At 36.8% G+C, this 20,188-nt stretch overlaps 1 protein-coding gene and 1 long non-coding RNA gene across 15 annotated transcripts in view; one reads left to right on the forward strand and one right to left on the reverse strand.

The window, feature by feature from the left end:
- LOC103278342 (uncharacterized) overlaps positions 1-13,000 on the reverse strand; it is a 48,388-nt gene extending 35,388 nt beyond the window's left edge. The window contains exons 1-2 of the long non-coding RNA XR_010004958.1: positions 12,876-13,000; positions 7,811-7,970 (exon numbers count right to left, since the gene is read on the reverse strand). This is a non-coding gene — a long non-coding RNA (uncharacterized LOC103278342). The remainder of the gene's footprint in view (positions 1-7,810; positions 7,971-12,875) is intronic.
- dmd (dystrophin) overlaps positions 1-20,188 on the forward strand; it is a 1,684,732-nt gene that overhangs the window by 336,162 nt on the left and 1,328,382 nt on the right. Inside the window, exon 1 of one of the 14 annotated variants that reach the window (XM_062977164.1) lies at positions 13,183-13,322. The exons of the other annotated variants lie outside the window; for them this stretch is intronic. Coding sequence (XP_062833234.1) covers positions 13,256-13,322 — 67 coding nt within the window. The 5' untranslated portion in view covers positions 13,183-13,255. Of the gene's footprint in view, positions 1-13,182; positions 13,323-20,188 lie in introns of those variants that run through there. 14 annotated transcript variants of the gene reach the window in all.

The following is a 20,188-nucleotide window of genomic DNA, read 5'->3' on the forward strand; positions in this document are numbered from 1 at the left end:
CTCTCATTACACGTTTCTGATCCTCAACAGCTATATTATTTGTTCATTTTGGAGATATTTATAATATTCTTGGCATTCCAACATCTAACCAATGTTCTGAGATACAGCATTGCTCAACTCTCTAAATTGTACTTCACTACTGAACACTTTTCCTAAGTCTACAAATAACAAGTCTTTTTCCATGTTAGCATTCCATATTAGTATCTTCTCTATCAATTAATATGTCCTTTACAAATTAATCCTTTATTTTAGAGTAGACAGAATAATATTTGTTACATTGACCTCTGTGGGGAAAGGGTAGAGGACTTTTAATTAAGAGAACCATTGTAAAGTAGATATAATAATAATAATAATAATTTTATTCTTGTATCCCGCCCCATCTCCCCGTAGGGACTCGGGGCGGCTCACATGGGGCCTTGCCCAACATCACAATATATTATTATTATTATTATTATTATTATTATTATTATTATTATTATTATTGTTGTTGTTGTTGTTATTATTATTATTATTAAGTAGATATATCCGTAGACACATATGTATGGAAGGAAGATTAGACATGGTACACTATTGTCTTTTGATGGAGAACATATAAGGAGCAATTCTATACTCAAATATAATTAATTTAATGGGACTTCTGCATAATTTCATAGCTATAATTATCCAGATGACAGCTAAATTTGCAATATGTCCCATCCATTATATTCATAATCTCTAGATGAGTGGGGTGTAGGGATGATGTGCACATAGACTTTAATCTTTTAGTTTGTGAGGGCTTTCCTTTGTTCTTTTCTATCTGTGCTGTCAGTTTGCTGTCCTATACTGTCATTTGATAAAAGATTTACTCTACTTTATCTTGTACAAGAAAGACTTATAAGGAGACCAGAAAAGATAAAGTCCTTATCCATCCATAGGCATAAATTCAAAATAATTCCTGTTCATTTTACTCAAAAAATAAATAATATATTAAAAGCCAAAGCCAAAATTGTGACTAATTGGGGAATGGCAAGGGAAAGGAAGTACTTTGTATAAGAGACCAGGCTGACTAGGGAAATATTATGTGAAATGTTTTTTTTTTTAAAAAAAAAAATCATATTGCTGGTAGAGGTGGGGAGACATTTGAGAGGAACATCCATTTGTTTAATTACTGCATGCATACCTATAAATTGTACAAGATAATTGTCTTTCTAAAAATGTAAACCATCTGATACATATATACTATCTAAGATGGAGTTTTATGTGACAGCCTCAATTCATACTATGAAAAAGGTATTTTACAGCACTTGATAAAATTATTATTTCATAAATAAGAATATAAATTAGAAGAATTGACACTTCCTGTAAATGGATGCCATAGCTCTTTGCAAAATGAAGATTGTATGTAGAGTTCCCATGTCAGTTCTTCTGACAGGTTGCAAGACCAGAATGCCATGGAAAAGGTTCTCTAATCCCTAGTTTCTTAATGATAGAACTATTATGATTGAACATTGATGAAATGGGAACACAGAAGGTTTCACCTTTACAAGGGAAGAGTTTGATTTCTCATTTATTTGTTTTCTTTGTTGGATGAAAGTAATATTTTGCTAATTAAATTACATGATATATATTACTTGTGTTGAAAGAGAGTTAGTTACTCTCAATTACTTAACTTGTTCATTTTGCTTACAGCTAATAGCACTTATCTGTTGACTAATCAACTTTGTCATGAACCTGAGTTAACCCTGCCTAAAGCAGCAGTGTTAGCAATGGTTTATGATGCTTTTGCATATCTTTATAAGGACAAATGATGTATTTCTAGAACTTCATCACTGATGAGTTATCTTTAGCCTAGGGGCTGGTTGTCAATGAGCAATTTGGAAAGTAAGTTGCCTGATTTATACTCCACATAAGAAAGGTGGGTGGCATATGGGTGAGAACTACATAATAACAATATAGGAAAACAGTTCTGCTGTTGATTTCCACCTTGATAGCTCAGATAGCCTTCTGTACACAATTTATTGGCATAAAGCGCTGGAAAAATTCTAAACAGAAATTTTTGTTCAAGTATTTAGATGGAGTTTGTTCCCTTTTGATAACTGCATCTTTCTGAAGTACCAGACATATCCATATATTCACAGGAATCCAATGTATATATCTAATATACTTGGTAAAAAAAAACCCTTGGTTGGTTTGATTTCTTACTTCTGTTGAAGGGATACTCCTAGAAGCAATAATATATTATACTATGGTATTTCATCTTGACTGCCAGTGCTAACTTTTTAGGAAGCCTTTGGAACTCTGGGAATGTGCATTCATATGTATAAGTAGCTCCTTTTTCAGCACTTCTACCCACCATCACTTCTTCAAAGGCAGCCACCACTAGTGGGATCAATCTGTAGGGGTTTCTTTTGTAAAATTCATTTAAAATGAAATATATATTTATTTTTACTTCTTTCCCCGATATTGGGACTCAAAGCAGCTTGCAATAATTAAGAAAAAATGTTAATGAATTCCACAAGACACAACAATTAAAATTCGATTACACAATAAAAATACCATGTTAAAACATACACCATTAAACACACGAACCAGCACAATATCCATCACAATAAGTCACTTATCAATTGCCTATCAGATTAAAAATACCTTTAATTGTCTTTGAAAAGATAGTAGGTAAGGTGCTATTCTGACATTTCTGGGGAAAGACTTTCAAAGCCTAGGGGTAGCCACTGAGTAGATTCTCTCCTGTGTCCCCATCAGACATATGGTGCTTGTGAAGGTTGTGGGGCAAAGAGAAGGGCCTTCCCAGAAGATTTTCAATCATGGGCTGCTTTGTAAGAGTAAATATAAATATGGGCCTGGGCCATGTAAGGCTTTAAAGGTGATAAGCAGCACTTTGAATTGTGTTCAGAGATGGACCAACAGCCAATGTAACAGCTATGTGTTCCCTGTAGCCAGTAATCTGGCTGCAGCTCTTTTGGCTAGTTGAAGGTTCTGAACTCTTTTAAAAAGCCACACTATGTACCATGTGTTGCAGTAATCCATGGAATGTAATTTAGCCATGTACCTTTGTGGCTAGATCTGATTTTTCAAAAAATGGGTGCAGCTGTTCATAAGCTTTAACTACGCAAGAGAACTAGCTACTCCTGTAATCTGGATTTCCATGCTCAGAGTTCAAACTCAAGATGAGAATCTGCATCTTCAGGGAGTGCAGTGTAACTCCATCCAGTATACCATGGATCCCTGATCTACCACTTGACTGATCAGAAAGTTTTCCATATTGTTTGGATTAAGTTTCAATTCAACGGTTTCCTTGTCTTATGGTGGAAAGGAGTGATAAAATTGGGTATTATTCATATACTGATGGCACTGAACAGAGCCCTGAGGGACTCCACAGGCCAATGACCAAGGAGTCAAACACAAGTCCTTAGAATCACCTTCTGGATTTGACACTTCAGGAAAGAATGTACCTACTGTAAAATAGTACCCTAAAATCTCATCCCAAGGCACACAGGTTCCTTTGGAGAATCTGAAAATTCAAGCCCTTTCCTATCTCATCAATGGATATCACCCACATATCTAATGAGGAATATGAAATCATACCAAATGACAAAGGAACAGTTTCCCTAACTGTACGTAACCACAATATTAAAGTAACTTGCTATGAGAGCTAATAGCTAATAGTTTTGCTATGAGCTACAGGCAAAGCCTTCTCTTTATGATCCAAGAAAAGGTTTCTTCTTGGTCAGTTCTACCTCCTGGGAGCACTGCAAATTTATTCTGACTCACATATACCTATACATATTTCTGTAGCTCCAGTGGCCACATGCAGACCAATCAGTAAACATCTCTTCTGTTCTCTCGCTTCTCCTGCTCAAGCTATAGCTACAAGGAAAGCTCCCAAGTAATGTGAGGGTTGTATAATGCTTGTAAGTCCAGTGGTTACTATTTCATTTTTCATTTTAGTGTTTGGGAGCTTTATAAAACAAAATAGCTTTATATCACAAATATTTGCATTTAGAATACTACTTGGCTTTGCATGATGACAAGATATCCAGCAATAACCAATGATTAACATATGTTTTGATACAAAAGATCTTGACATCCAGTGGAAGAATCCAGCTAACACAATGTAAATAAAATGACCCAGTCTCTAAAGGCATGTTGCTTGTTCTGTGCACAATAGTGTTAAGTTAGAGTTCGCTAAAACCAACTGAAATAATACTGTTGACATTATGGAGTTTTGGATTGGGATTTGACATTTTAGCAATGACATTTGGCAAACTGTTACTCTTGTGAAAAGGGCAGTGCCGTCTCTGCTACTCATGCAGAATGGACTGAGATTCACATTTGAACTCACTTTTCTGAACTCACCCTTTGCTAAATCCTGTTTATCTAATAGTTGACAGAGACCAAGTGGCTTATCTCAAGTAGAATTTTGAACAGTGAAGAAACTCCCACAAGGCTCTAAGCTCTTCCTTATTTCTTTCATTTAGAAATAAAATCTTGATAACTTAGAAAGCAATGGGCATGGTTATAAAAATTTGATTTTTTTTAGATGAGGAGACTTCTTTTCTCATTTTATTTATGAAAAAATACCCCTGAATTTTCTGTTGGGATCCAAAGGGGAAGAGAGATCACGGACACGGACAACTATAATTAAGGCAGGGCAGACCTCTTCACACACCTATAGGATCCCACCCCTGCCTACAATATGATAGCAGGATGATGATAGATATGGGTTAGGGTAAAGTGAACCCTGCTTGTCTTTTAAACTTTTTTTAAATTAAAGCTGCCACAAACCTAATAGGTTTTAGGAATTTTCCAAGGTATTTGAGGTAAACTGCTCCCACTCCTGCCAACCCTGCTTTCACCCCTGTCTCCCAAACAACTGTTTATTAAGAGGTTTTTCTGTAGTAACTGGATGTTACTAATGTTGGAACTATCACAAAGGCTTGATGATGGAATGATGCACTGTAGAGACCTTTTGATAGTTAAATAGAATAAGATTTGTTTGTTTTAAAACAGACAACTAACCACTCCTGAGAGGTACAAAAAAGTGTGATTTGTTACAAAAGCACTTCAGCTTGAATTGGTTGTTTGTTCAGTTCTCTTCACTTTGTTATAGACAGATTTAAACAAACTGTTCTAACTGTTATTAACAAAACCCTTGCTCTACTTCAGAGAATAATGATGAATTTGACTAATCTATCTAGTTAGCCCCCTGGGTTCTTAACTAACTCTACCTTAGAGTTCTTCCTGTTAACTAACCCAGCCTGGAGAGTCAATCTCTTGTGGTAACTCTCACAAGAAATCAAACTTCTGTCTGACCTTTTCCTGTCAACGCACAGCACTCCACTCTCTCCCTGTGTACCCAGCTGTTTTTACTAAATGAGAGTAAGTATAAATAAAATGTTATTTTACCCCCCCCCCCCCATCTCCCATGGGAACTCAGGGTGTACTTTGAATGTGATTTTCCTCCTTCTTGGCAGGGGGTTGGACTGGATGGCCCATGAGGTCTCTTCCAACTCTATGATTCTATAAAAGGTAAATATTCAATGTCACAAAAATACAACAATAAATTAAATAATACAGATAAATAATATAAAACATTCAACTGTATGAATAGATCACATAGAGAGTAATAAAACACAATATCAGTAAAAATCAGGGTTAAAGCCATATCCTTATTTCATTCCTTGTTTCGTAGACCAGATCTTCAAATATTTGCCTCTCCATATGCCTGGGTGCATAGGAAGATTTTTATTTGCTTCCTAAAAAAAAAAAAAAAAAAAAAAGGACAGTGCTGGGGTCATTCTGATCTCCTTCAGGAGGGAGTTCAAGAGGCAGGGGGCAATTGCAGAGAAGGCTGTTTCCCTTGTCCCCACTGAGTTTGAGATGGGATTGGGACTGATAGGAGAGCCTCCCCTGATGAGTGCAGTGTCTGGGCAGGTTCATATGAGAGATGCAGATGGCCAGGTTGACCCGAACCATTTAGGGCTTTAAACGTGATGACCAGCATGTTCGCATGGTAGCAAACTGGAAGACAGTGAATCTGCTGTAACATGGGAGTTGTTCTCTCCCTATACGATACTCCTGCTAATAACCTGGCTGCTGGCCTCTGAACCAGCTGAAGCTTCTGAGTGCTCTTTAAAGGCAGCCCCACGTAGATCACATTGCAGTAGTTCAGTCGGGATGTAACTAAGGTATATATAACCATGGCCATATTTGGCAACTCAAGGTATGGACACAGCTGGCACATAAGTTTTAGTTGTGCAAAGGCACTCCTGGCCACTGCCAACACCTGAGTCTCCAGGTCAGCGATGAATCCTGGACCACCCCCAAGATGCATACCTGTGTCTTCAGGGGAGTGTAACCCCATCCAGCACAGGTTGTATCCCTATACCCTGATCTGTCTTATGACTGACCAGGAGCACCTCTATCTTGTCAGAATTTAATTTCAATCAGTTCACCCTCATCCAGTCCTTTACTGTTGACAGACATTGATTCAGGACCAGAAAAGCATCCTTGGCTTTTGGTGGAAAGGTGTTATCTGCATAAATAGAATGGGATGTCATCTGCATAAATATGGCAGCAAACTCCAAAACTCTGGATGATCTCTCCCAGTGGTTTCATGTAAATGTTAAACATCATGCGTGACAGAATAGATCCCTAAGAGACCCCACAGGTCAAACAGGAGTCACTTAGCACTACCTTCTGGGTTCGGTCCTCTAGAAAAGAATGGAGCCACTGCAAAATAGTGTCTCCAGATCCCATCCCAGCAAGATGACCCAAAAGGATATGGTGGTCAATGGTATCGAACACCATTGAAAGATCCAGGAGAACCAACAGGAACACACTCCCTTTGTCTAGCTCTCTTTGTAGATCATCTACCAAGGCGACCAATGGTGTTCCAGGTCTGTAACTAGGTCTGAAACCAGATTGAAATGGATCCAGATAATAGTTTTCTTCCAAGAAACTTTGGAGTTGAGAAGCTCCCATTCTCTCCAGAACCTTGCCCAGAAAGGGGAGATTTGAAACTGGCCAAAAATTGTTGAATTGTTTAGTGGAATCCAGTGCTGTTTTTTTTTTTTTTTAGTAGAGGTTTTACTACTGCCTCCTTAAGGCTAGCTAGAATTTTGCCTTGTACTAAGAAGGCTCTCCTGAATCCTATTCAGAGTTAAAATGAAAAAATAAAACCAATAAAGTGGCAACAATGAAGAAAACCACCATGTACCCAGGAGAAGGTATGTACGTGTGAAACCAGAAAAGGGCTGGCGTCGATCAAAATACTTATTTCATCGGGTTGCTGTGAGTTTTCCAGAAGCTTTCTCTCCTGATGTTTCATCCACATATATGGCAGGCATCCTCTGATGCCTCTGGAACATGACCATACAGCCCCAAAAACTCTCAACAACCCAGTGATTCTTTCATCGATCAAAATGTGTGCCCTCTTGAAAGATTCACTTCATAGTGTATATCACTTTTGAAAAAGAAAGAATACATGTCAAAGGTTATGTGGAATTCATTTTTTTAAAAAATAATAAAAATTAAAATCTTAGTGAAACATGATCAGCAGACATGCTTAAAGTAGCTCTCTGAAACCCTGACTTGTCTTCAGCTGACTAATGACTGCAAAATCAATGTGAAGTGTCTATTTGCCAGTTTTTCTCAAAATGTTTAATGTGTACAAACTAAATTACAGTGGGAAAAAGAGAGTGAATTGTAAGCCCTGAAGATTCACATTTCAAATAATATTTAGATAGCTTTGTCATAGGAAGAGGAATGGTTTCAGTTGTGAATATCCTTAAGAGTTTAGCATTTTTTGTACCTGTTAACCAAAAGAAATTTCCTTAACCGAGGCTGTTCTCCTGTGATCGATCCTTTAAAAAGGGCACTACTTGGCATTCTGTGAGATCTTCAAGGAAGTTTGCTCCCAGTTAGAAATGACAAGCGTGTTCTATTAAATTTCCATTTACTGGTTGATGCATCTATAATTTAAAGAAAGGATAGAACTGAATTTTAATAACATATTGTGTATGCTGAGTACACATGTGGAAGGAAAGGTTGTAAACTTCTGAACATTTAAAAACAAAATACTTTTGGAATTTATTAAGTGTGAATGATTAACAATTATTTAATTAATTTTGGACATTGATAATTCTACTACATGTAACACCTGGAGTGTTTCAGAGGATGATATTGGGAGTCTTAGCCACCCTGAGTAATGTGAAGTACCGGAAGGGTAAGGAATGAATTATTGATAAGAATGATAAAGAAATAAATGATATATGATATTTGATAAATTGTGGTGGTAGTAACAATTATGACAAATCTATGTTGGTATTTCACAACTCATTGTTCCAGCATAATGGTATCCTCGATGCCATTTGAATTGTGTATAGCACAAGTTTAAAGGCTCTTACTTCTAGATCTATCCTAAAGTTGCAAAGTGCTGTTGGTTTCACCCCTGCCTTCATAGAATTGTCTTTGAAGACCACTGAATTCATTCCTTAAATGGATTAGTTACTCGTCTGCATTTAACAAGTAACATGTAACGGGTATATAGCAAACCATTATCTGTCCAACATTTCACATAAGCATAACTTATTTGATCAGAGAACATAAATGAATAATCCAGAGAAAAGAAAATTTTGCAATGCATGGCATACAAAATAAGTTTTTCATTAAAAAAATATTTTTTTTTAGATTTCTGACTCCCTCTTGAGAAAAGCTTTTCTTCACTTGGATTCAAACCTATTCTTGTCATTTATCTATATATCTCTAACTTACAAATGCTGTGTGTGTGTGTGTGTGTGTGTATGTATGTATGTGTGTGTACAAATTATTCTATTTGCCTAACACTGTTCTCTACCCTACTTCCACCCTAAGAACTGCAATGCAAAATTTTATTTTATCTCCAAGGCAGTTAAATCATGATGTCAATTACAGATCAAGGGTAAATTTATTTGCTACTCATAACTGTCTCATTTGAAAAAGCTTGATCTGTTTTTTAGTCCAAAATGAAGCAATAACTGCAGCTATTAGATATTTTCTGAGCTAAGCATTATCGACATGCAGTTGCTCTTTGGAACTGTGTCCTTTCTCCCCATTGTAACTCTGTCATTCCTTGCAAGCCTTGGTGGAATATATAGAAACCTTTCTCCAATAGATTTTGTTATCTCATTTGCTTAAGCATTGCAGGAGATAGACAATAATTTTGCTTCTTTTAGAAAAATCCTGAACCAAACTTTAAAAGGGGATTGCTTCTTGTTGTGACCTAATTTGACCTCTGGAAAATAGACTGCTTGGGGATTTATATATAGACTTGCAAAGCCTTTTTGATCAGGATTGACAGTGGACAAGAAAAATATGTGCACACCATGACAAATGTTCCCTCTCTTGAGGCCCTGTCCATTGTCCTTTTAAAAAATGCCATTTCTCTTCAGCTCACCTACATATGCCAGAAGTGACAAGTGGGGATTCTGGAGAATTTTATTGCTGCTGCTAATACCCCTACCATATTTTAATTATACCAGCACTCAAATACTGCTAGCACTACTACTCTCACAGTTTTGCCATATACCTGAATGTGAAACTGGTTCCAGATCACTAAATAACAGCTGATCATCTTATTTTCTGCCAGTTATTTGCTTTCTACCACAACCACATAAGAGGGGAAAAGATGCTTACAACAGCTGGCCAAAGAGATTTCATATAGCCCAGATGAGACATTAACACAAGATGTGGAAAAATATTCCAAAACTGTTTTTCATGCTTTATATAATATATATGTGTGTGCAATAGGCAACTTTTGGATATAGCATCCTGTACTAACACATTGAGCAGGGGGTTGAATTAGATGGCCCACAAAGCCTCTTCCTACTGTACGATTCTATGGCTTTATGACATAAGGTTGGTAGCAAGTATTTGCCTTAAGTATAGTTTGTGTGATAAAGTTGCTTGTTTCCTGTTCTACTGTACAGTAACTAATATGACAACAATCATATATAAATTGAAAAGTTGGATAAGACTTATTTTACTGCCTTGTTGTGAATTCACTAGGATATTTAAGATGAGTAACATGATGGCTGAAGTATGTAATGGAGTTGCCAATATGTATTTTAGCTGCCATGCTGACTGGTCTGCAGTACTCTTATTGTTACTTAACTCCAGTGATGAGTAGTTAACCGGAAAAAAACATATATATTTATGCCTTCTGCAGTTTGGTTTCTATACATGTATGTTAAGGTCATGCAAAAATGTTTCTAAAAAGGAAATAATTTTGCTTCCATTTTGTTTGTGAAGCCCATAATACATCTTGATCACTAACAGAAAATGAACAGCAACTCTACAACAAGCTGAAAATAGGGCTATGATTTAATTTTGAATTTTCACATTAATTTCCAAATAGACCAAAAGGCTCTGGTTCCACTTAATCTCTTGCTGAGGAAGACATACATATTTTCAGGAAAAAGAAACAGTATTTTGACATGTGATATTTGAACCAGAGTACCATTTGAAAGTATCTGTGTATTCAAGCCTTTGACAACATATCTGTGTATTGTTGGACAGCTATATTCTAATCACAGAGGAATAGGGAGAAAACTTTTTTAACACTGGTATTCTGTTACTAATATGAATATTTAACATACCAACTTTTCCCTCAACCAAAAAAAAATCCTTGTCCATGCTCTGCATGTGTTATAAACATATTTTGAAAAGAATATTAATTGCTTTAACTAATCTGTTTACTCTGTTTGGATGGTTTTGCTTACATTTATTTTATAAGCTTTTTAAAAATCCATACTCAATTTTTGACAAAAAGTTGTAGATGATTACTCTTTAAATCTACTCACATGAGTGCACATTTCAATCATACCCCTCCATGCTTCTCTCTCTTTCTTCTTCTTTCTCTCATTTCCTCTCTCTCAGTAAACTCAAGTAGATCACTAGTATAATTCATTCTTCTCCATTTAGGAGTTTCAGTATCATCTTCTCAATATCCCTTCCACTGATGTAATCCAGAGATCAAGAGGTCTGTGATGGGGTTTCAAGTATTCTATTTGGTCTCTCTCACAGACTTTTAATACTTTTAAAAAAAGTAAACTTATATACTTAAATAAAAACCAGGAATTGAAACTTTATAATAGCCAAAATTCTCTGGGGGAGAAAAAAAGCCATTGGGAAGTGTCTTCAAAGATTTACATAACCTCTACAAAATAAATTAACTCCAGCTCATTGCCTCTGCCAACTGAAGTACTGGGGGAAGGACACTGTATGTTTCTGAGATCCCAGCCTAAACTGTTTGTAATTGTCAACTGAGCACAACCTCTAGATAAAATGAAGCTTTCTTATTGCAGCTGTCCAGAGAAATTTCCTTAGGATATTGAAACAACTCTTCACATCTCTGCTCATGACCAGAGTTGGTCTCTGGTTGGTGAGAGAGAGCTGAGGCGAAACTCAAACTCTTGCTACAGCCTTGAGGGAAATTGTGTCAGCTCAAGCACTATATACCAGGGCTCTAAATCTCATTTCTTTCTGTTTTGGTGCATTTTCTCAATATAGGAACATGTCTCCTTTCAACTTGCTTTCTTAAATTGTAGCCTGTTTTCTCATCATTAGGAGCTTTCATTCCTTTTTCTCTGTAAAAAAGTGAATGTGTTGAATACATATTCAGTATAGATTTCATGAGGCTCAGATACAGTGATTTAGCATATGAAAGGATATTTCCTAGTAAATGAGGGTATGGAATTTGAAGGTACATCTACACTGTAGAATGAGTGCAGTTTGACACTACTTTAACTACCATGGCTTAATGCTATGGAATCATGGGAGTTGCAGTTAAGTAAGGCATCAGCAATATTGGCAGAGAAGGCATCTGGAAACTTTTAGAGTGTTAGATCAGGAAATCTGAAGGAACTTTTGTGCACAACATACCCTAAAACTTCAATGATACAAGTTCTTGCCTGAGAGTTGAAGCCATTGGAACTCATTGGGTTTATTTCTGAATAGACATGATTTCTGCTTTGAAATTATTCAAAAAAGTCACACACACACAAACATACATATGTATGTATGCAGATACACACACACACATTGTGTGAGAAGATAATGTCCCAAGAAGCCAATTTCATTGAATACATACATATTGTGAGGATATTTTTTTCATAGTTAATACTTTAGGGGAGAAAAATCCTGGTGAAATTTGATGGATGGATGTATACTGCCCCCCTCTTCTTTCAATCCATCTGCTTCTGAATAGAATGGACAATTTAGAGAAGCCATCTGCACACTGTTGTAGATTTACATCCAGTTTTGTTCTCACGCAATAGCATTTTCACTAGAAGCTATGAAGCTCCCGGTGGCGCAGTGGGTTAAACCCTTGTGCCAGCTCTCTATTCAGGGACATGAGGTGAGCCTCCCACAAGGATGGTAAAAATATCAAAACATCCAGGCATCCCCTTGGCAACATCCTTGCAGACAGTTAATTCTCTAATACCAGAGCAACTTTCAGTTTCTCAAGTCACTCCTTACATGGAAAAAAAAAACCCTAGAAGCTATGCTTGATTTATTAGTGTACAGCACAATACAAATACTTTGCATTAGTAGTGAGATGAAACAGAAGGCAATAATTATTGTAGATGAGAAAATATTTAGTGTATTGGTTTTAAATTTCAGCTCCTTCCTCTCCATGTTAAAGGACACTACTCCAAGCCATGCAATAAGATTTCTTAAGGATTTAGCACACTTTCAAAACGCTTGGCAAAACAGGATTAGTCCCTTTCAAAGACACACTCACATTTATTCAGTATAGACAGTGTTAAAATTAAGGGCAATCCAAATACTCTCAGGGGTTTCTGCCCCCTCCCTTTGTTTTTGCATTGCACAGTTACCTTGTTGATGCTGCCTCCTTGCAAAACTCCCACATGAACTGGAGGTTCCGCAGCTACAGAGAAAACAAAGATTACTGATTAGAAAAGAACATAATCAGGTAGATTGACACTGTGTTGGAAGAAACCATTACCCTGGAGAGGGGAGGGTGACATTAGTATTCTCACAGCATAGTAGCTGAGACTTCTTTATCTTTACTCTAACTGTTTACAAGTACATCAGAGAATGTAATGTTCCTGAAGGCAGCTAAAACAATTGTGCTATTTTCTGTCTCTTGAAAATTGCACCGGGTAGATGTGCAGGCATTATCTTCACAGTGTTAGAAAGGAACCAACTGGGAAATTAAAAAGAAGTGTGTGTGCACTTGTGTGTGCATGCACATATGAGCAAGAGCTTTCTCATGGAAGTACAAGCCAGGACACTCTTTGAAATATCTGGTGACTCATCTGGTAAGTCTTTTAAAATAAATAAATAAGCACAATTCGCCACTGTATATAAAGATGACAAAGCTTAAGTGGAGTTAACATTATAACAGTGTCATTCCCTAAAGATAGCTTTTGGGTCAGTTTGCCTTGTCAGTTTGTTTGTCTTACTGCTGCATTCTGACCTTAAAAGGTAGTATTCTAACAACTTAGAAACAAGGAGGGGAGGAAAGTCGAAATGAAAATATTGTTGTTTGAACAGGGCACTAATAGTAACATTGTTATTGTACCGTGTAACTTCAATGTTAATTTGATTATAGAAACTGACTTTGATAATATAATGATCATGAAATATATAAGTTACTATAACTCCTGGCAAATTTAATCCATGGAAGCAGTGGTTTGGAAATTATTCTGCAGAACATGCAGTGTTTACACTGGTACCGTTAACCCAACAATACTGTTTTGTATATATTATGGAATACTTATCCTAAAAGCTGAAAGCTTGATGAATAAACAAAAGCTTATCTGTGCTTGTGCATTAATCCTTTTGAGTTTAGTATGGCTAACTTCCAAGTAACTATGCATTATATGAAACACTGCTGTATAACTTACTAGAGTAGTAAAACAACTGGGTCACTAGGTAAAAAACCACATATGGGTCAGTTTATTATTACTAGTGAATCACAATGCTGTGACTAGTGTTCTACAAGTATTGATATCTATTGTATATGTTAAAGGATGCAGGAAAACATACTCTATGGATTAATAAGGGTGTTTTATCAAATATATTACTGATTGCTTTGTTTGGAAAAGAATAGAACAAATGGGATACTTTTGGTAAATGTAAGTTGGAAGTGTTCCATTGTTTTCAAAGGGCCACACATGTTCTTAGCCCTCTTACATTCTATATAACTTTGTGTTGTGTGCCTAAGGCAAATCTATCACAGGGTTTTCTGGGGCTGAGAGTGTGTCATTCAGGACCCTTTTACACTGGCCAAAACGCAAGTGGAATTGATGTTTAAAACACTGACACTACCTGCATTTTGCAGCCACACAGGGGCGGAAACCCCACCTTTATGTTTTGGAGGTGGCCAGATATCTACCAATGCCAAATCACAAAGTAGGATATGGCCATTGGCCCTCTCACCTCCCTGCCCCCCTCCCATTTCACCCAAAAACATATCTTAAAATCTTCAGTACCAAATCACAAGGCTTCTCTAGAGCTCCTGGTATGTCAAAATGGGGTGGTACTGCTATCCCTCCTCTCTGGGCTGACAGATGGCTATGGGAACTGCCCAGGGATGACACATGGTGATCCTAAGAGGCCATCCCCACCAGGATCATATCTGGAAAGATCCAGACCTTGCAATAAAGACAGATATAATTTTGTCAACCATACAAAGCATATCACACATAGGAGGCTGTTCATCCGTTGAGAAATTATCATACATGTGTGCATTTATTTGACATATATTACAGTGGGCAGCTTTTATTCATATGTACAGCTTTTTATTTATTTTAAATATATATACATTACTTTTCTCTCAAGAAAGTCTAATGATTATGATAGTTTCATAAAAGTAGAATCTAACCTACAAAGGCTTGTGTTAGAATAACAGCTTTACTTGCTTTTGAAATGCCACCAGATTGGTCTCAGACTAACTTAGTTGGTGTTCTGGGAAACCTTGCAGGAAAAAGAATTTTAGCTTAATATTGTAGCAACTGGAGCTGCAATACAAAGTTGAAAAAGTGTATACAGCTTCTGTGAATCCCACATCTGTAGTAGGAAGGATTGCTGTTATCCCGACAGTGGTTCGCTGTGCCTGGAGAGTTAATATGAGAATGCCTTCTTTTTCAGCCAAACTGTTAGAATGAAAATAAACTGAAGTGCTAGTGTCACAGTGAAATGAACAGATTATGAATGTCAAATGTACTGTACTATCAGTGGTTGTTATATTTTAAAAGTCCCACTGCTATGGTGAAATAAAATGGCAGAGTTATTCTGAATTTCGTCTCCTTCTTGGGATATAATAACTGTAAAAACCTTACTACACTTTTGAAACACCATTCTAAAATATCAATTTACCACCATCTGGCTTCAAAGATTGTCCAATGGCTGCTCATTTAAAGTTACATAGTGATTTGGCACTGTTTGATACTAGTTAAATGTGTGGTGCCATTATTGATCTATTCAGACACCTTAAACCAGTTTGTCTTGAAGAACTTAAGTATATAGTGCTTAAAAAATGATTTGTGACACCAGACAGGAAATTGAGTAGTTCAGCTTTTTGAAATTGGGAGTCTTGTAGGTTCAATGCAAAGAAACACATCATGTGGGAGGAATCCCAGTTTTATATTGCTGTTTATTCCAATACAGCTGCATGAGAACCCCCAAGCATGTTTGGGGCTTGGTGAAATTGCTAGAGCATGGTGTCACAAGTGATGTGATTCCTGACACCTTGAGGTTTTAAAATATTCAAGTGCTATGATTCCTAGTGCTTTGATATTTTAAAATCTTTAAAAAAAATAACAGAAATGATCTAACATGGTATTGTCATTTTCAGTGGGAAAGCAGTAAAACTTTGCTTCAAGTTATTCGAAGGAGATACTGTATCACTTGCCACCCATATCTAATGGAATGATGAACTAATGGACTAATGAAAAAAGGGGTGGTGGATCAATAAATAAAATACACAACATAATTAACAATAAATATAACATTACAGAACACACTATTGAAAAATCAAAATATCTTTATTAGACTGTTAAAAATACAGCATTATTTCAGATCCATGGTCATTGTCTGAACTTTTTGTTCAACCCCCTCCCCAACACACACACACACACACACACACACACACACACCATTTACTGCCCAATGCACACTATAAATCAGTCCCATTCCTGGCTTACTTATAAATCAAAGTCTCAGTCTAAACTACTACACAGAGTTGTAGTCAGATCAAATTGGGATGGCAGGATGGTGTTAAGTAAAGTACAACATTTTTAGCTCCAGGAAATAAATAAAACGTAGTTAGTTATGAATTATGTAATTGGAGGGGGGGAGGCATGATTGTTATCAAGAAATCAATGAATTCCAATAGCCATATAGAATATGTATAGCTACAATCCTGTACTTGTCTAGGAAGAAGTCCTAATGAACTCATGTACTGCCATGCCCCAGGGCATGGTATTTGCATCTGCCATACAGTGTTTGTTTTGTAGTTTGGCCCTGTACATATTTACCTTGGAATAAGTTCTACTGAACTCATTGGTGCGTAAGTCTGAGTAGACATATGTATGATTACATTGTTAAAATAAATGGAATATTGCTTTAACAGGGATGAGGGGAGAATACTATAATAAGTGGATAGTAAATCTTTCTCAAGAATACAATTCTTTTCCTATGGCACAGGCATACAAACACACACAAAGGATTAGTGGGAAGGGGATGGAGAGAAGAGAAACAGTAAAATGAAGCCTTGAAATGCTAATCTCAAAAACAAAAATTAGTTCTGAGAAGAGAATTTTTTTTCAAATAAGAAATACTTCGCAATAAGTATTATAAGGGGTCGGGCTGTGGCGCAGCTAGCTAGTAACCAGCTGCTATAAATCACTACTGACCGAGAGGTCATGAGTTCGAAGCCCGGGTCGGGTTAAGCCTCCGACCATAAAAAAAAAAATAGCCCCGGCTTGCTGTTGACCTAGCAGCCCCGAAAGACAGTTGAATCTGTCAATTAGGGAAATTTAGGGACGCTTTATGCGGGAGGCTAATTTAACTAATCTACAACACCATAAAACTGCTCACGAGGAAAAGAAGAGAAAGAACAGCCACCAATGGACGGTGAAGCAACAACTCCCCCTGTGGCCGGAAATCGTGAAGCTGGAAGATGTTAAAAAAAATGCCTCTGTGTCTGTCTAAAACTGAATGTTGTTTGTCTATTGGCATTGAATGTTTGCCATATATGTGTTCATTGTAATCCACCCTGAGTCCCCTTCGGGGTGAGAAGGGCGGAATATAAATACTGTAAATAAATAAATAAATAAATAACATTGATCCTGTTTTAAATACGTATATTAGTCATGAAGCAGGCATCTACAACTCATTTAGTTGGGGGAAGAGTAGACTGTTAAGGAAATGGGATTAACCCCAATTGCCAAACCATTTTCAAAGAACAAACCCACTGAGGACTTTTTAAAAGACTGGAAATTGTTTATGGACTTTTTGAGTAATAAGAAAACTAACAATGTCACATCTGGCGGGTCACACTGTGCTGAACTTTGCTTTATACTAATTTTACACAAAGAGCAATCGCTCTCAGTCTTAACTCTATTTGTTCATTTGGATTTTCAGCACATTTGTTTTGTGTGTTGTCTAGTAGAAAACAAGTATTCTTGACCTTATGCATAATACATTTTTATTTCAGGATAGAGAGTATTATCCCCTAGCAGCTGGTATAATACAGTACTGTTATAATGCAATTAGGTGGTTTTCCCCATGAAATCAGGAAGAATGTAGTATTTTTGTATTGGGGGAAGAGGAAGAAAAGTGGAAAATTAGTAAGAACTTGTGTATTTGTTTCAGCCTCGCAAGTGCCATGTAGTTATCGTGCTTGAATAGAGAACTCAACATGTTGCATTTACAGTGCTACATGTCCTTTGATTTGAACCCACGAGAATGCATGCTCTGGCTCAATAATGTACATACAATGTAAGCCTATCCCTAGGTATCTGTATTTATAGTGTGAATGTCTGCAAAAGGAATGCCTTCATATGCACATCTTCATAACCTGCAACTATCCAATGCTAATTCCCTTCCACACCATGTTTTGCTTTCCTCCTTCCTTGGCTGTCTTTAAGATTATCTGCTCCATTATTCTATTGCTTCAATTGCTGCAAACTGTACTCAATTAATTTATGAGAGTCAGGGGGAGGTTGTACTCTGGAGAAGAAAGGGTTGAATCTTGTTCTTCCAATCTGGAATAAGAAAGTAAATCTAAGTTTCTGTATTATGTTCATTTCATATTCTCTTTTCTCTGTCTTACTCGTACACACATACAATTTCCTTTAGTCTGTTTCCAACTTTTATAAAAAAAAAGTTTTATAAAAAGGAAACACTTTATCTTAAAGGTGATGGTGGGGGCATGCAAATCATAGCTAAAATTAGATTATAATGTGACCATACTCAGGTAGTATCAAAGGACAATCATAGAGATTGGATTGCTGATTACAGTTCTAGTTATGTTAAAGAATTATTAGTATTAGATGTAGTTATTCCATACCAGCTGCTTTCTTCTAAGTGCTTCCTTCACCTGGGACAAAATGATGTAACAAGTATCTTCAAGATCATTTTGCTTGTGGATATTAGAGGTGTAGAAAATGTCAGTCTTATTCTTCGGTTTCTCCGTTTTTCATTACCCTTCTCATTCTGTCCCATGTTCATACTGAATTGTGAGACTTTGCCTCTCTTGTGTCCCAAAAGAAAAATTATTTATGTCGTTGATCACATTTCCCCCAAAATGCATGCATTGTCCTTCAGAAGAAGGTAAAGGCAATCTCTCAGAACACATTTTGCCAAGAATATATGTGATACATTTGTCTTAGGTAAAAGTAAAGGTTTTCTCCTGACATTAAGTCCAATCGTATCCGACTCTGGGGGTTGGTGCTCATCTCCATTTCTAAGCCGAAGAGCCGGCATTGTCCGTAGACACCTCCAAGGTCTTGTGGCTGGCATGACTGCATGGAGTACCGTTACCTTCCCGCCGGAGCGGTACCTATTGATCTACTCACATTTGCATGTTTTCGAGCTGCTAGGTTGGCATAAGCTGGGGCTAACAGCGGGCGCTCATTCTGCTCCCTGGATTCGAACCTGTGACCTTTTGGTCCACAAGTTTAGCAGCTCAGCGCTTTAACACGCTGTGCCACCAGGGGCCCCACATCTGTCTTAGGGTTGCCATAAGTTGGAAATTGCAACAACGACAGCAACAACAACAGTGCATTTTCCTAATTAAGGCAGCCTCACACTACACAGTTATAACTCTATTATTCCACTTCAGCAACCATTCAAATGAAATCCCAGTATTTGCAGTTTAGGGAAGGGTATTTACAATTTTAAGTTCCAGAGCCTCATCGAACTAAAATGTTCAGCATTTTGTAGGATGCAATCACAGCAGTTAAGTAGAATAAAATGACTATAGTTTTATAGTGCTGTAGATTTTTACATATTTCTCTATACCTCAAGTTTACCTGCATTTTTGCAAATGTATTCATTTTAATCTTTCTGAAACACACACTTTACAGATGTAAATAGACTTCTAAAGCAGCTTTATGGTGTATTCTTTTCCACTGGCAAGATGCAAAGTTACCATTTTTGTAAAGAAATATGAATCCAAAAAAAATGTTCACATCCCTAAATTTGAAGTAATGATAGAAAGGTAGCAGAAGGCATTGTGCTAGACTTGACACATGGAAACTGTATTCAAAAGTTTTGTGTTCAAGCTTATTAGCCTCAGGCAAGTCACTGTTATTAAGCTTTAATGTCTCATCTGTAAGATGAATAAAATAATGATCTTATAAGGAAGGCTCCTGCATGGACAAGGAGGATAAAATTTGTTGATCAACAATGGCATCATTAAGAAATCATTAAACTCGGTAAGTAGGATATAATTATTAGAAGTTTCCATTTGTATCTTTATTGACATTTAATGCAGTGCCAGTGTTCCTAACCACTAAAGTGCAATACAATAATCGTATCACAATAGCAAAACCTTCTAATCTCTAAGCTGTTCCTGCTCTCATATTCTAATGGGTTCTTTGGTTTTTGGGGTTTCCTGCCAAATGTGAGTCACTGTAAGAGGCTAGAAATTATGCAAAAGGCTGTCTTCTTCCAA

This window comes from Anolis carolinensis, chromosome 3, assembly GCF_035594765.1.
Source record: "Anolis carolinensis isolate JA03-04 chromosome 3, rAnoCar3.1.pri, whole genome shotgun sequence".
In the NCBI taxonomy this organism is placed as follows: domain Eukaryota; kingdom Metazoa; phylum Chordata; class Lepidosauria; order Squamata; family Dactyloidae; genus Anolis; species Anolis carolinensis.